This window comes from Haliotis cracherodii, unplaced genomic scaffold (genome assembly GCF_022045235.1).
Source record: "Haliotis cracherodii isolate W230 unplaced genomic scaffold, xgHalCrac1.p SCAF_4, whole genome shotgun sequence".
NCBI lineage: Eukaryota > Metazoa > Mollusca > Gastropoda > Lepetellida > Haliotidae > Haliotis > Haliotis cracherodii.
This window is the reverse complement of record NW_027266297.1, coordinates 4,933,718-4,949,841: the sequence shown is the minus strand read 5'-3', so window position 1 is coordinate 4,949,841 and position 16,124 is coordinate 4,933,718. Positions and strand designations below refer to the sequence as shown.

Here is a 16,124-nt window from a genome sequence, read left to right as displayed (position 1 = left end):
TAATATCCAGCAGCACTGTGATGAAAACAATTTACATCTATTCCATAATTCCACCCAATGTCACATCCCCAGGGATATTTAAGTGTGAAGGCGTCCCATAATGACAAGTATAGATTGTATTATCCTGCTCAAATGGGAATAAAGACCTAAAAATACAACAGACAAAAGTAGCTCATTCAATCATGATGTTTAATGAGACATTTGTACAAGTGAGATAAGAGTTTTCCAATGGCATTTACATGATAAGAACGTGGCGAACAATGACCTCGACCTTGACCTTCTGACCCTGATGGTCCAAAAGATCAAACAACACATACATCCTGAGCAATGTATAATTTTACCGAATTCTCATATAATCATCTATAGCCACCCTAGTCTCTCAGCTAGAATCTGAACACAATGACCAATACATCTGGTAAAAAATCCATTTTCATTGAAGACCCCGGTTCATCATGAAACATGTCTAAAATCAACACGATCCGAGGGCTAAGTAATGAAATAATCCCATTAAAAAGCATGATGTTTGATAAAGCAGTTCGGTAAAGGAATACTTGCATACCTTAAAATTGTGCGGTATTCATTATTTCAATTATAAAGGTCTAAGTATAAAAATGGTCCACCCATCCCTGTAACCAATTCAAACACAGTTATACCTCATATTTAACCATATTTATACCTAACCCCTTCAACTAAATCAGATTTTCATGAAAAGTCCCTAACCCCTCCCATACAATAACCCACCCAAACCCACAACCTACACCAGCAAATTGTGTGTATGTTTTCTTCCTGGCCATGCTTCCTTTGCATATTTCTTCTTCTTGGGTTCCTTTGAGGGTTCCTCTGGTGTGAATCCTACGACTGGTGCTGCAGTGACCTGTGGTGCTGCTGTGTCATGATCTATGTCTGGCGCCAGGTTGGGAACTGGAAGCCCTAGTTTTGTGGCAATACTGTAGGTACTACTGAGAGTTGAACCTGCTGCATTGACACCCACTGCAGGGAGGTCACCGTACAGATTTGTACCATAGGAAAAGTTCTGAAGTCTCTTTGTGATATTTTCTGTCATGCTGCCTGATGGCTGTACACTTCCATCTAATTTGGCTCTCTGAAAAACATTGATGTTGGAGCTTTAATGATGTCTGCTAGTCTGTGTTCACAGTATTTAATATAGCTCCAGATTAGCTTGCTATTTGTGTAAAATATGCAAAATAAATCACCATTACCCAATTAATTTTGAGTTGCTTGCATACATTTGCTTGTAAAATTTGAAAAATATAAAAAAGTATAACACTTTGCGAAAGTACCAAATAGTCTTTCAGCTTGCCTACTTGTTTTTCTTTACTGATATTGTTTTACTCATCAAATGTAGGCATCATATATACTGTTACTCTACTGCAGTGAATAATGCACAAAAGTTCTAAGTCTGATTTACTGTCTGATAACTTTAGTTCCTATTGTGAGCAAGCCGAGAGCAGGAATTGAGTGGTATAGAACCTAACATGGGATGCATAAAACCACATACACCTCCAGTGATACTGCTGCAACTTATAATGTAAACGTTACACTCAACACATTAAGCGGGATGAAGAGGAAGCCGGCTACAACACTACACCGTCAATAGTGTCATCAGAAATCCCAGGGGGACACCAGCACCCTCCAGTCTACCCTCCTGACAAGCACGGACCACTGTGAATGTGGAGCCCTACTACCCTCTACCCACTGGGTGACCTACCTTCCTAGGGGGACACCAGCACCCTCCAGTCTACCCTCCTGACAAGCACGGAGCACTGTGAATGTGGAGCCCTACCCTCTACCCACTGGGTGACCTACCTTCCTAGGGGGACACCAGCACCCTCCAGTCTACCCTCCTGACAAGCACGGAGCACTGTGAATGTGGAGCCCTACCCTCTACCCACTGGGTGACCTACCTTCGTTGGGATGATGGTTGTTTGTACAAGGTTGCGGAAGCGACCGACTGAAGGATCGATGTCCTCTGTAAGACAACATAGATAAGTCAGTTGTAGAACTGTGAAATATAAAGAGGATATCAACCCGCTGGACGACCTGCTATGTTCATACATATTAACTATGGAATTGCATCCTCATTTATCCAGAGTATCCATTCTGTGACAATAAAGACCCACTCGCCATCATATACTAATCAACATTTGCTTAGGTCCAAAATAGTCATATTTAGTCAAGCATGTTGAGTAGTTAAGTTCACTTAGGCTTTAACAACACAATGCAAGAAAGAGTGAGTTGGGTTTAACACCGCTTTTAACATTATTCCAGTTACATCACGGTGTGTCAGATTAATGTGGGAGAAAAGCCCGAAGTGTTGAAGGTCTCAGACATTTACCGGGTACCACTTCGTTGAAACCCACGAGCATGGGTATGGTGCTGACAAACTTAGAAACATAATCGGGGCAAACCAGGATTCGACCCCACAATCATAGGTTTCTTGCCAGAGCCCTTAGACGACTGGGCCACCCGTGCCAGTCATGTAATGGACACACTGGGATGCAGAAAATTTGCATGCATGAGAACTGCTATTTGGTTCCACTTAATGCTTCGATTGCTTCATGGCCTTGGCTAGCACTTGGCGAACTGTTTACTTGGGAATCTATTTTTCACTGAAGTGCAGTCTTATGTAACTTGTGGTTGAGTACTGTATTCAATTCTTGACATTTTTCTGAAAAACCTATATTGTAGCTTGGGAGTTGGGACCCCCATTTTTAACCTGGGACCCCCACAATTAGGCTGTGAGTCCCTGGACCCCCAAAATAAAAAACCCAGGTGAATCACTGACTTACCCAGATCTCTAATGATTGAAACAAGTGGCACAATCACCACGTTTGCATACTGAGTTAAGCTTATAGGGGAGAAAAGTCTATTATAAGTTGGAGACAGTAGCCTCACTTCGAAAACAAATAACAGCAAATGGATGCAGGGTTTTTATCAAAATAGAATGGAGATACAATACACTGGAAAAACAAAGAATGACTTCTCTGATGCTTATCAATAGTATCTACTGTGGAAGTGAATTATTCTTAAATCAAGTACAGAAATTACAAAAATTAAATATCAGGCCCTAGTTAATCTCCTCCTTGGGCAAGTGAAAACACCTTATGTATAAAAGTTTGTACAAGTGAGATTAGTTGATCTGACTTGCACAAGGCGCATTTTGACATGAAAACCAAGTTGCACGAAACAAAACAAGGTTGTATCCTGGGCCCACAAATATATCAATATAGGCCGGCCTGCTGCCAGTGTCACATAAATAAAGGATGCATTGCTGTAAAACGAAATAGGAACATCTGAACATAATCTTGAAGCACCCACAGTTTGATTACATCACGCCTAAGAAAGCACGACAAACTACATTTAACTCAGGGAACAGTAATGCAGTATGGTAAAAAGAATTTAGAGGTATTGAGTGTGTCCAAAGATCGATTTTGTGTGGACAAGTAAGGATTGACCCTTTCAAATGATATTTATTGACATGCACTTGTGCATGTAGACATAAATATTATGTTGCATTTTTCAGTTACAAGTTGCACTTGTGTATGTTTCAGTGCTAACTCAAGCCTTGTGCTGAGGAGATAATGTAACCATGAGAAAATGTAGACCCTGTTTATAAGCTACATCTTGGCATCATAACATAATTCTGGAAATCCTCATGCAAGGAAAATTTTTAAATAAATTATGTAGTCTCTTTCACTGGCTTTCAGATTGACCTTGAATTCTTATAATGCCTGACACTTGTTAAATTTTCATACCAAGCAGAGTTGTGTCCCTTTGTACAGAATTTCTGCAATATTATTTTCAATCATGACACACAACCATATTTTATTCACATGGTAAACAATGTCTCAATATAATTTCATCTCCACATGAGTTCATATTATCCATGAGCATGCACCGTGCATAATCAGCATAATTATACATTCAGAAACAGGCCCATCCAGTATTCCTGTAACCATGGCAACAGTGGACAAAAACAATTAAGAATCGTAAAAGCATGAAGCTGGATGCTGCACACTCAATATTCAACTGCTTCTGCAAAACCAAACATTCATGAGCATCATATGAATAATAACAAGAGTAACAATGGAAACGGATGTAATGTTGACATATTTAACTTACCTGGATTGATGACCTCTTCCTCATCATTAAACACAACATGACTTGACTTGTGTTTCCGCTTCAGAGGATTGGGGACATCTGCAACTTCCACTAAAGATGCTATGCGACGATTGTGAGCTGTGTTGAATTCTGTGAGATTCTGTGGAGAAACAATCTGTGACTTAGTGTTTGGTCCCTACACATAAAGAAATGATTGTAACAACACAGTCTACTTTACTGTCAAGTTCATATTCTGCAACGCTTAACATTGTGCTAGATCCCGCACAAAATACAACCTTCAAGTTATTGTATTCCAAAGTCAATCATTTAATGTCTTTGCTGACACTCAGGCACTGTTTTGGTGTTTCTTCAAGTACCATTATCAAACATGGGAGACACTGAATAGGAAATATCAGTTATTAGCAGAGCGTGTATGTATTAAATGATGGTAATTTACACACACTCAACACACAGACACTTGTGATCATTCTGAATGAGTTCTTCCACCCGCTTGTCAGCATCTATCGGAGGTATCTTTGCCATTTATCAAAATGAGATCAATGTCACAGGCAGCGATTAAAGTTTACGCAAGTCCACTAGCCTGAGAATAGTAAATTATAGCCGAGGACAAGGAGTGAGTGAGTGAGTATAGTTTGATTCCACTTTTAGCAATATTCCAGCAATATCACGGCGGGGGACAAACAGCATGACGAGAAAAAGCTTTAACCACAAGGTTACCCCACCGCCCCTGAAGACAAGTATCTCCAAAGATGGTTGTCCCGATTGACTAGTAGCATTGGCGGCTATTACTCTGAACCAGTGTCCAATGCTTCAATATTGATAAAAATTGGAACTGAATAAAACTTTCAGAAAATGTAAACATAGTAAACATTTTTGTCTTGTTCAAGCAGGACTAGGTACCGACTCTGGGGACTAGTCAAAAGGTTTACACTAGTCCTCTTGACTAGTCTCGAATCCACCCACCCACCCCGACACTCTAAGGCTGCATGTAGATATTTCCAAAACATACATGGAAGTTTGTAATATGGAAATAAAGATATGGTCGAGCTTAGCTTTTTTCGAGGTTTACATATGGTTTGCCATACAGTTTCTCACGTGATTTACAGTGACTCATCAGAAGGCGTGGCAAAATTTCAACCTCGGCCAATCAGATCACTGTTATTATTCAGAACTATTGCAAAGACCTCAAACATGAGGACCAAATTTGTACTTTCTGGACAAGTTAAGAAATATAAAATATTTTCAGGCCTTTATTCTGATTCTCATTTCTTTCATGAAGTCTAATAATATTGTGTGGTGAGGAGTGAGTTAGTGTGACAGTATTCCAGTTATATCTCGGCGTGTCATCTTAATGTGGGAGGAAAGCCCGAAGTGATGCAGATCTCAGACGTTTACCACTTCGGTGAAACCAACGAGCACGGGTATGGTGCTGACAAACGTACAAACATAATCGCTGCAAAATAGAGAAACAAAATTTTAAAAAGCAGCTGAATATTAGATATGGTAATTGTTTGATCCCACATGGGTTTTAAATCACACTTGTCTGCAAACACAAGTCAGTTTCACTATTGATAAAAGTATCCAAAAGGCTGGCAGAATTTTGAAGTTTTTTTGAGGTTCTGAAAAATTATCACTTTTGGCTTAGTTGACATTTTGTGTTAATTTCTGTCACTGATTAGTAGTTGTAAACTAAAGCCACTGGACAATGTTTGCACTACCATAAATTTTAGAGAACATTGTTCCTGAAAAAAAAAGCCCTTTCAGCTGCATGATATAGATGTGATAGTTGTGTACTAACATCAAGCTCTGTTTCTGATTCTGGTAAACCTAATAAGCTGCCTTCGTGATCTTCTATCCGTTTGCCATCTTTGTCTTCATGTGGTTGGTTTGAGATGCCCTGTGGACGTTCGCGTATGATATAGATTCTTGTTGAAGCACCAAAATGAATCTCACTGTCAATTGGGACCTGCTGAGGTTTCCGTTTTTCAAGTCGTATCTGACCGATGAACGTCCCATGAGCTGCAACAGAATAGTATTGTTTTCTTTTATAAATATCTCATTAGTGATGCAAGAAAAAACATTGTTGAAACTTACACTCAACATGTGTAACTAGACCTTTCAGTCACTACCACAAAAACTCCATTATCCTGGTACAACTAAGGAATGCAACTCTGCATAGCCGATTGTGACCTTAAACAACTGGGCTTCCTATGTCCTCTTGTACAGTCCGTTTGACTCCAAATGAGAACGATGAATTGCAAAATAACTCGAAATCCAGAAAAGTGTATGAAACATCAATACAGTACTTGACCATAAATACCCTGTACCCAACAAAATCTGAATTTTGTTGAATTTAAGACCCATGATGGATGAAGTTCTGATGTAATTTTGTATACAAATGTGTACATGACACGTAGGGGGACAAACCGTGGAAGGAACAGCGCAAGCACACATGCACTGCACGTTCTGTGGTAGGGGAAATGACAGAGCGTTAGAGGGGCCGTCTCATGATAATTTCAGTCGCAATCTGACTCGCTCATGCCATAGATCTCATCGTCGGAACTGCTGGTGCCTGAACCGACTGCCACTATTATAGGTTGGACTGTTGGATTTTGAGTTATTTATCAATTCATCGTTCTCATTTGGAGTCAAACGGACTGTAGCTATGATAGGTCAGGGGAAGAAATTAAGTGGAGTCCCATAAGGCATGTCAAATTTTCAAGGGGTTTGGTCACACCGGGAGTATTTTATTCTGCAAACCAATAAATCTTCAAGACATCATACATACAGAATACACCAAAAGAGAGGAGAAACATTTTTATACATCAATGTCCAAATGATGAGATCTGATTGGTTCATGGGATCTTGATAAAATAATATGTATTCCGCCTTGGAGGGAAATAAATTTTTGAGCTGGAGAATAAATCCCTTATACCCCGCCAAGAACATGACAGGTTGCACAAGGATTTCTGAGAGGCAAAATAAATACCTTATACCCTGCTTCAAAGCAAAGAGTCGCACTCTTTTTCCAAGTCAATAAAGTCAAGTGACATAGCAAAAGTTAGCCTCAGCTCAATCAAACAGTTGTTATTTATAAACTTTGAATTTGTCCTAATTCTTTTACAATGACAGATTAAAACATGTCGTAAGATATATTTGTTGTAGCAGTGTCACTCGGGGTACATGTTGTTTTATGCATCCCGCGTTAGGATTCATACCACGAGCGGGAGGCAAGTGCTACAGCAATACTGCTACAACTTATAATATCTCAGATTTCTAGGATAAGTAACTCTTCAACACACAGCTAAAACTAAGAGTTACTAAACTGTTTATCATAATAATAAACTTACTGCTTCCAAGATCCATAATAAATGGTCTGGAAAGATGTTTGTGCCACACAAGAGCTGCATGGACTCGAGAACAGGAGGCGTGATCAATACAAAAGTCACACAACTGCTTGTTACGTCCAAAGAAATAACACTTCTTCTCATCCACCATTAATTTCTGAAACACAAAGGATAAATGCAAATCATCCATACAATATCATCTCAAGCCATATGCCGGACATTTCATGACATTTGCATGATACATGCATAGTATTAAGTTTGTTTTGCAAAACAACTTTCTAAATGGAAAAACACTTTAACAGAAAATTTTCAAAAATGACATGTCTGCATCTTTCTCAATAATTTTGGGTCACATAATTATGATAATTCCAATGTAGCTTCATTGGTTGATAATTTTGGACATGGGACTGAGTGTCTTTTGGGAGAGGGTATTTTAGAAGGGGGTTAACTTGACAATATACACATGAATTCAAATAAAACTAAAACAAATTTGTTTGTTCTTCATCATTGTGGGTCCATTATAATTTAATCAAGATAATGTTATTTTCAAAAGGGGAGGAGAGTGTTCGATCGCCCATAAACCCTACCTGAATCCACCACTGAAAGAAAAATCAACTGGGTCCACATTACCTGAATCATTTTACCATCTTTTGTGACATCCAGATGTAACCCTGGCTGAGGTTTCCCTGCCCTGAAAAACAAAACTAGAGTCAATAATCTTGAACTACTCAAGTCAATTGTCATCTTGCCAAGGCAAGGGAGTAAACTGACTGTAAAAGTCCAGTTTCCACCCTTGCCAAACTAGGCTGAAATAATGAGGTTATATTTTGGCCGGACCGACGAGTCTAAGCATAGTCCAATCAAAATCATGTTTTCAAAACAACATGGATTTCAATGTGAATATTTCAGTCAATTGCAGGATTTGCAAAGGATGTGTACCGTCAACCTGACGTTGACAGATATTTTGCAAATCTTTTCATGGTTTTAATCAAGGTGCTCACATGATTTCCGTAAGACACGTTTTATTACAATATAGATCATGATCATCGATCAGATCGTCTTGACTGGGCACTGCCATTTTGTTTGAAGCAAATGCAAGTGATATGAGAAGTAGAATCTGATTTGTTAAAAGGAGGGGCATAGAAGGGACATAACTCACAATATCCACTGGTGGCGTTATGATCGAACCCAAAATTCCAGCCAAGTTCGGCATGGGTGGAAACTGGACTTTTACAGTCAGTTAACTCCCTTGTCTTGGGATGATGGTCAATTGTCAGTACTAAAAAGGCTGATATTAATCAATGTTAGTGTTTATGACAATTCAGGAGTTGATTTAACAGCTGGTCAGCCACCAGTTTAAAGTACGAAGGGCTTGCTGAAACATAAAGTAGTTGGCCCACCTGGCTAAGTTACACCCCTTCCAATTACCATATTTTCTTGAATGTAGTGCACACACCTTAAAAAAATATATACAGCTGTGTACAGGGGGGTGCCAATAATACACCCCACAATGGGTTTTGATGTTTTTTCCCCCAACACAAAGACATGTTATGTCTGACAATAATCAGCCCTGAAACCATATTGTTGTCAGGTTGGTGTAAAACTGCATCAAAATTCCTACACTAAGTCTAACCTATGACAAACCTATGCTGTTGGTGGGGATTCAGATCCACTCTTCCACTATACATTTTCCTCAACTCATTTCTTACGTACTGTAAAATAAAATAAAAGTGCAAAGACTTTCTATCCATTTGCCCAAAATTAGTTCTAATTTTCATCATCCCTTTAATTGTGCCCTACATCATGTACATGAAATTTTGACTAAACTCATAACATTCCATGTGGCATTTAGGCATTTGCCCTTAACATATTATTTATCTACAAAATAAACTAATGGAACCTGTGAGTTGAAACATGCTGTCCCTGATATCCTTGATATTTCTTCTGTTTTTACAATAGCAAAAAGGCTGGGGAAGAGAACAAGCTCAAAAAATAATACAAACGGTTAAAAAAGGGTCCCTGATATCATCTGCTACTTATATCCAAGGATACATAAAGTATGTGCCATTCACACGATCAATTTTTTTGTAAAAGAAAGTACAGAGTTCTATTTGGGCAGTGTTTGCAATCATGAGAACAGCTTGTTATCATAAGTGAATATAACAATTCAATACCAGATGTAGAAAAAGAACATGTATCCTTTGTTGAAGATTAGCATTATTCTTTTCACATGAAGAAGAATTGTTGGCTTTTGCATGTTTTCTGCCAAATAACCATAAATGATAAAGTTAGCGTACTTGTATATGTTTCACGCTTACGCTACATTATATTTCAGAGAAGGGTTAGATGCATGAACAGCGATGACGTAATTCATTTGGTGTCATCTGCTACAGTATGCTCATCATATGCATAATTTGATTCCATATTTTCGTGGGCTCTATATTATCGCTGGCTCTATATTATTGGGGTATGACTGTATCGGAAAATCTTGTAATCCATACCCCATCGACTGTTGACTTTTACGAATCTAAGCATGTTATGTCATCGCTTGATCAAATACGGGACTTGTTCGGTATATCACGGCTTCTTGTAAGTATACACATTAACCTTTATACAACAGTTTCTGTAATGTTTGTGAAGTAGAATTACCTCCATTCAAAATTGGTTCCAAAGAACCTATTTTTTTACGATGTCAGTCAACCCAAACTAGGTCGTATGCATACTGATTATGCATAATTCATAAAAGGAAGTAGTGTAAAGCACAGGTTTGTAAGAGTGTGCCATTACGATGCATTATAAATTAACTACTGTGATAATATAGCATACCAAGCTATAGGAATTGAGGCAATATATCTATCAGGGTAAATAAGAGTTAGAAATCATGTGTTGATGATTGTGATTCATATGGCAAATGTGACATGCAAAAAAAAAATGGTAACCTGTGGATTCTTAGTTAGACTATAAAATATAATTTTCAAGGATGAATCATTTCTGCATATCAAACGTGTAGAAGGGGATTCATTTCTGCTACATTTGAGCTTAAGCCTTCGTGGAAATTTCTATTCAAATGCGGATTTCAACAACAAGCTACTGGAAATTTGACAACAAATAAGCCAGACGCCTATTTTGCATAAAACACGTGTATTGGTTGAAATACCGGTACCCTAAATTTACTTGCAGTCTAGCAAAAAAGCCATGGTGATGAACAAGTCTGTTTCTTATTCATCTCCATACAAAAGACGCATATTATGGCTAATTACTTTGTTACATAATGAGCTATGTTCTTGCTGTATGCTATATGTCTGTACATAAATCACTGGACAAGACAGTTACAGAATTGTAATTGTGATGATACATTTGCTCAATCGTCGTTTGAAAAGCGTGATCAACTACGCACAGTTACATGGTGCATTTAGAGCATCCAGACTTTATGTCACTTTAAAAAATCAACACGAGGTACATCGTCATTCCATTAATCATTCCATAAAGTATCAATTTACTTGCAACAAGCTGTATTTTGCTAATTAACATACCAAGTTGGAACCTCAAAATTGTTCGTAAGTTTATCCGACGCCATTGTGATTGTTCTGCCCCCTGTGAATGACAATCGCGGGCGAGTAACTCTAATATTCACCACCATCGCCTACCGCTAAACAAAATGGATATTTACTAATTTTTTTATTGTTAAAAGGAAAATAAGTAAACAAATTAATTTGCAAATAGTTATTTTATTTCTCATGTTAAAGTTATTCTACCTTATCATATATATTTAACAAAACTATCACGCTGAAGGTTCGAATCCTGTCGTTTCGCACCCCCATGGAAACGAACTGAAAGTGTTGCTAGGCATCCAGATAGGTCCAGACGCTATTATTATACAATTAATGTGCTGTGAAATATCTAGACACTGCCTCGGTATATACGATAAAATATCGATTAACCGATGTCATAAGACCTAAGTTAGCAGACAAGTGATTTAAGTGTTATGTGAATAAATCGGTATAAATGTGTATAAAACTGCACACGCTCTCATCTGAAAATAATCAAGAATAATACATTATTTTGGACCTTTCTTGATATGATTCAATAAACGTAGACAAGTAAAATGTTATTTTGATTACCTAAATTAATCTGGCTACAACTGTATTGCAATGTTGAATATATGGTTGGCTGCCCGTATCCCTATTGATAGCAGGTGAATGAATACACACTGGGATTTCGAGAATGATAATTATTTATCACCATCGAATGGAGTCATAGTACACTAAATAATTAAGACTGCATCACGGGAAATGGGGTTTAACGTCGCGTCCAAGATTAATGCACTTATATAGGGACGTGCAAGCCAGTGTGTGTGTGTGTGTGTGTGTGTGTGTGTGTGTGTGTGTGTGTGTGGATTTTATATTTCAAGCCCACTGGGCTTAATACATACAGAGTTGTTGAATGAAACATGTTTTATAGTGTTGAGATCGTACGACACAGCCCCGATATATTGGACATGTCATTAAAGAAAACTGGGTCGGACGAGACGGTCACCCAACACAGCGTAGATCAACTTTTATCTTATTTTCTCCAGTTTCTGCAGAAACAGTATGCATACAGTTATAAAGCTATTTAGCAACATATATCACTACAAATGATTACATCTCTGTTATACAATTTACACACACACAAGATTAACAGCAGGTTACAAAGTGGTTACTAAACATTTTTAACAGTTTGACCTAAACAAGACCACAGTCAGGCACAAGTGTCAGTGTCGCGTGCCTATGCCACACTGTTGGCTAATCGCCAAGAAGGAAGCAGAGAAATAAAAAAAATTGCCACTGTTCCAAATTCGTAGGTGAAAAGTTACATTATACTATACCCTGTTTCAATGAGCATCAGATTCATGCTGAACACGTCGGATGATGGATATTTATTAAAGACTATATAACTATTACAAAGTCTCCCAAAGTACAGGAGAGTTTTTCGATAAGGGAATTGTCGCTAACGTTTACAAACACTGGAGGAAGGTACTTATCTTAGTCCTATGGACATCCGGCCTAAGGCTGACATCACTGAAGACAATGATGAGGGCGATGATTCTCTCTGAACAAAACTTAGGATGCTGAGGAAGATCTATTACGTTTTGGGTGTTGATGTAGAGGGGAAATAAGTAACTAAATAATCTATCAACAATATAACATGTCATCTTTATCCACGTCTGAGAATGGGTCTTACGTCGTACGTAGCGTTATCAATGGGTTTATCAACATGTGAAAAGTGGGCAGATAACAGTTCTCGTGAGTGAGGGCGACGTACGTCGCCATGGGTCTTTTCAAGTCCTTCTAGCTCCTACAGAAGTGTAATGATCTGATACATAGCTGTGTTCACAAGTAGTGTCGAGTCTCTACTATGGAGGGGGCGGGCAGTGGAAGTGAGTACTGGGGGGAGGGTGATGGGGAGGAGTCAGTGGCTGGAGAGGGAAACGACGACATCGTGTTGACTTCCGACGATGAAGAGGATCTTGAAGCGTTCGAGTTGTGGATGCAGGACCCGGTTACAATGGATTCAGACGAGGATGTAAACTCGGAGATACTGGACATGGACCAGTGAGTTGATTTTTTGCTTTATCATATTCCTTTACTAAGTCAGCGCAAGAAACGTTGTAAAATAAGCATGTTCGTCTGTACGTGCAACAGTTCCCAACATGTTGAGAAGGCGGCGAAGGAAACAGAAAGTTCACCTAGTTTACATGGAGGTGGTTGCTAGGTCGTATTTGTGTGATCAAAATGATGCTAAAAGAAGGAGTATAGATAAATATGGATGTATATTACTTCATATCTGGTTAAAAATCGGGATAATATATACTTGAACATATAAATACTCTAAAAATATGAAAAACGGATGACGACAGGCAACCTGTCAATAGTCCCGTTTCGGTTAGTTAACAAATACAAGTCTATGTAAACAGGGAAATAACTAGTGCGTGAATTTAATATTTACTGCCTGCATAACACCACACTGGGATAATATTTTCGTGTTGCCAACATTTTCTAAGAGTGCGTGAGGCTTTTTGTTTATTTCAAAATAGAACAATAATAATGAAACAGGATCTGTAATGCATATCGTCATTTCCTTCTGCGTGAAAGAAACATCAAGCATGTAGCATGAACCATATACGATCTGTATACAATATAACAGAATATCATGCTCGTGTTTGTAATGCGCATCTCAATATGTGTGAAAGTGTTGCGTCATACGGTATAGCCATGCATGTATGGCGATGTCGGTGTATAGTCGATGATGTATGCTTATATTGAGTGGGATCTGCAGCAAGATTTCAATATACAGTGTAAGATCACGACCGTTCCCTTCTAGGGGCAGTGTATATTCCCTGTTATTTAACCTACATACACTTGTTTATTTCTGGCGTGACACTTGTTGCCGAACACTGCCCTTTCCCAGTTCCTGTGTTCTCGAGCTATCGGCGTCCGCAGTACGTGACCTGTGAAGGCTTGTCTCGAACACTTACGTAATTAGGCATTAACTTCAGATTCAGTTTTTTTCAAATATGTAGTAGTCTTTCAATTGAATAACTCAGCTCCCATAAATTCAACCGGAGACTTATCTTTTAATTGAATTAACATGGGGTCGCATAAATACAACTGGAGACTTACCGTTCAATCGAATTACACAGCTCACATAAATTAAACTACATACTTGTCTTTCAATTGTATAACATTGCTCGCATAAATCAAAATTGAGAGTTATCTTTCGATTGAATAACAATGCTCGCATAAATTCAATTAGAGACGTAAGCTTCAATTGAATAACACAGCTCGCATAAATTAAACTAGAGACTTATCTTTCGATAGAATCACGCAATTGCGTAGATCGGTGCTCATGATGACAATCACTGAATTGTCTGATCGAGACACATATTAACAAACCGCCGTCATATAGCTGGAATAATGCTGAGTGAGGCGTTAAACGATAAACAAACAAACAAAAATCTATCCGTCTCAATAGAGAGGTTGTGAATTGTGGTTCTGGATTTGAGAACTGGATATGAGATGGTAAAAATGAAAATGACCAAAAGTTTGCATCATAAATAATTGTAATAAAACCCGTTTTTGCTAGACGAAACCAGGTTGCGATCAAATTTCTTTGAGAAAAGCCGCATGGGGACTGAAATATAAAGGAAAACCACCTACAAATCTAAAGCGTTACCTTCACATCTAAGGCATGGATATTTTTATGAGATTATACAGGTATCTAATTTTATGAAATATTAGTATATTACCTGTGATAATTTTAGGGAATTACAACAACTCTGTTTGAACTCAGCGTGGTGTTTCAGCGTGGTGTTTAAGTGTGGTGTTTTAGACAAGTGTAGAAGTTTTGGGTGATAACTATCCTCCATAATCCAGTGTATCATATCTCCATTCAGTTATGATAAACATCATGGACCCATTCATCGCCATATCGACGCCATGTCGCTCAATGTATTCATCCAATCAAAATACTCTCATGAGCGAGAGAAACAACATTAAGGACATGTGCAACATTAAGGACATGTGCGATGGAGGTAGACTAACATTTAAACTCTGAAATCTTATATTACACAATATCCTTCTTGATTCTAAAAATATATATAAATTCACTGTGGAATAGAGCTAGCTTGAGCTGGCTAGACTTGCTTTTGTATGCATTTCTAGATTATTATTTTCTCATAAAATAAATATATTCCACGGTCATGGTGCATGACTACGATGGAGGTGGTAACGTCACTTCCAAAACTAAGAAGCTATGGCGTCCATTATATGTCAAGGGTATATATCATAATACAATAGACATATATTACACTGGATAACCGAGGATGGAAAGGTATTCTGAATGGGAACGTACCTGTTAAACATAAAATCAAGAGACGCATGGCGTACAATTACTTTATTAAGGATTGGCGAACTACCCATTAACAAAAAAACATTTGTAGAGGTGATGGTATTTCACGTCAGGGTCGTTTTTGTAAAATATGTAATGCAAATAATGTAGAAGAGGAATTTCACTTTCTCTATAAATGTCCAGCATCATGATCTTTCACAAATCTACTTTCGCACATCCACAATAACTTCCTATTTTATTTTTTTTACAATGCAGTACTCTGTCTCGTTTATCTAAGATTATAACATTGGTATTTTGATGCAACTCGTATTTTCGCATTTATAAAAATGGACATTTTGTTTACGTGGTCCAAGGCCTGTACAATTGATTGATTGATTGATTGATTGGACTGATTGATTGAGTGATTGACATATTCAAGATTTAATCATCGTCAGACATGTGTATAATATGTGTCATTGTCACGGCACAGTTCATTGAATTTCTACAACCACTGGTCAGCTGAGTCAGCATCTAGGTGAGACAGGGTGAGATCACGTACCAACTTGTGTTTGCATGAGAACCTGTGAGTTTTATTTCATTTATTGCCTGTTTTAAGGCCAAAGTAATGAGAAAATACTGCGCCGTTTTGTCTTAGTAGAGGTTCCGTTTTCGCCAATTGTTGCGTTTTGCCTAGGTTCTGCTTTAGCTATAGACTTTCACAACAGGACAATATAAAGTAGTCTTTATAGTCATTAATATGATAAA

At 38.1% G+C, this 16,124-nt stretch overlaps 2 protein-coding genes across 4 annotated transcripts in view; one reads left to right on the top strand and one right to left on the bottom strand.

Moving 5' to 3' along the window:
• Positions 1 to 204: 204 nt before the first annotated feature.
• Positions 205 to 14,845, bottom strand: LOC139480519 (nuclear inhibitor of protein phosphatase 1-like). Of its 2 annotated transcripts, none has more exons than XM_071263616.1 (7): positions 14,779 to 14,845; positions 8,121 to 8,181; positions 7,494 to 7,647; positions 5,942 to 6,162; positions 4,144 to 4,282; positions 1,926 to 1,990; positions 205 to 1,102 (listed from the first exon to the last, which is right to left on the bottom strand). In XM_071263616.1, exons 2-7 carry the CDS (start codon positions 8,127 to 8,129, stop codon positions 755 to 757), a joined length of 936 nt encoding a protein of 311 aa, XP_071119717.1. In that variant the 5' UTR covers positions 8,130 to 8,181; positions 14,779 to 14,845; the 3' UTR covers positions 205 to 754. The 2 variants fall into 2 exon arrangements, with proteins under 2 accessions (XP_071119717.1, XP_071119716.1); XM_071263615.1 differs by lacking the exon at positions 14,779 to 14,845 and adding an exon at positions 11,024 to 11,162.
• LOC139480518 (CAP-Gly domain-containing linker protein 3-like) overlaps positions 12,888 to 16,124 on the top strand; it is a 51,933-nt gene continuing 48,696 nt past the window's right edge. The window contains exon 1 of one of the 2 annotated variants that reach the window (XM_071263610.1): positions 12,888 to 13,084. In XM_071263610.1, coding sequence (XP_071119711.1) covers positions 12,888 to 13,084 — 197 coding nt within the window. Of the gene's footprint in view, positions 13,085 to 13,515; positions 13,535 to 16,124 lie in introns of those variants that run through there. The other variant, XM_071263614.1, reaches the window with a different exon arrangement.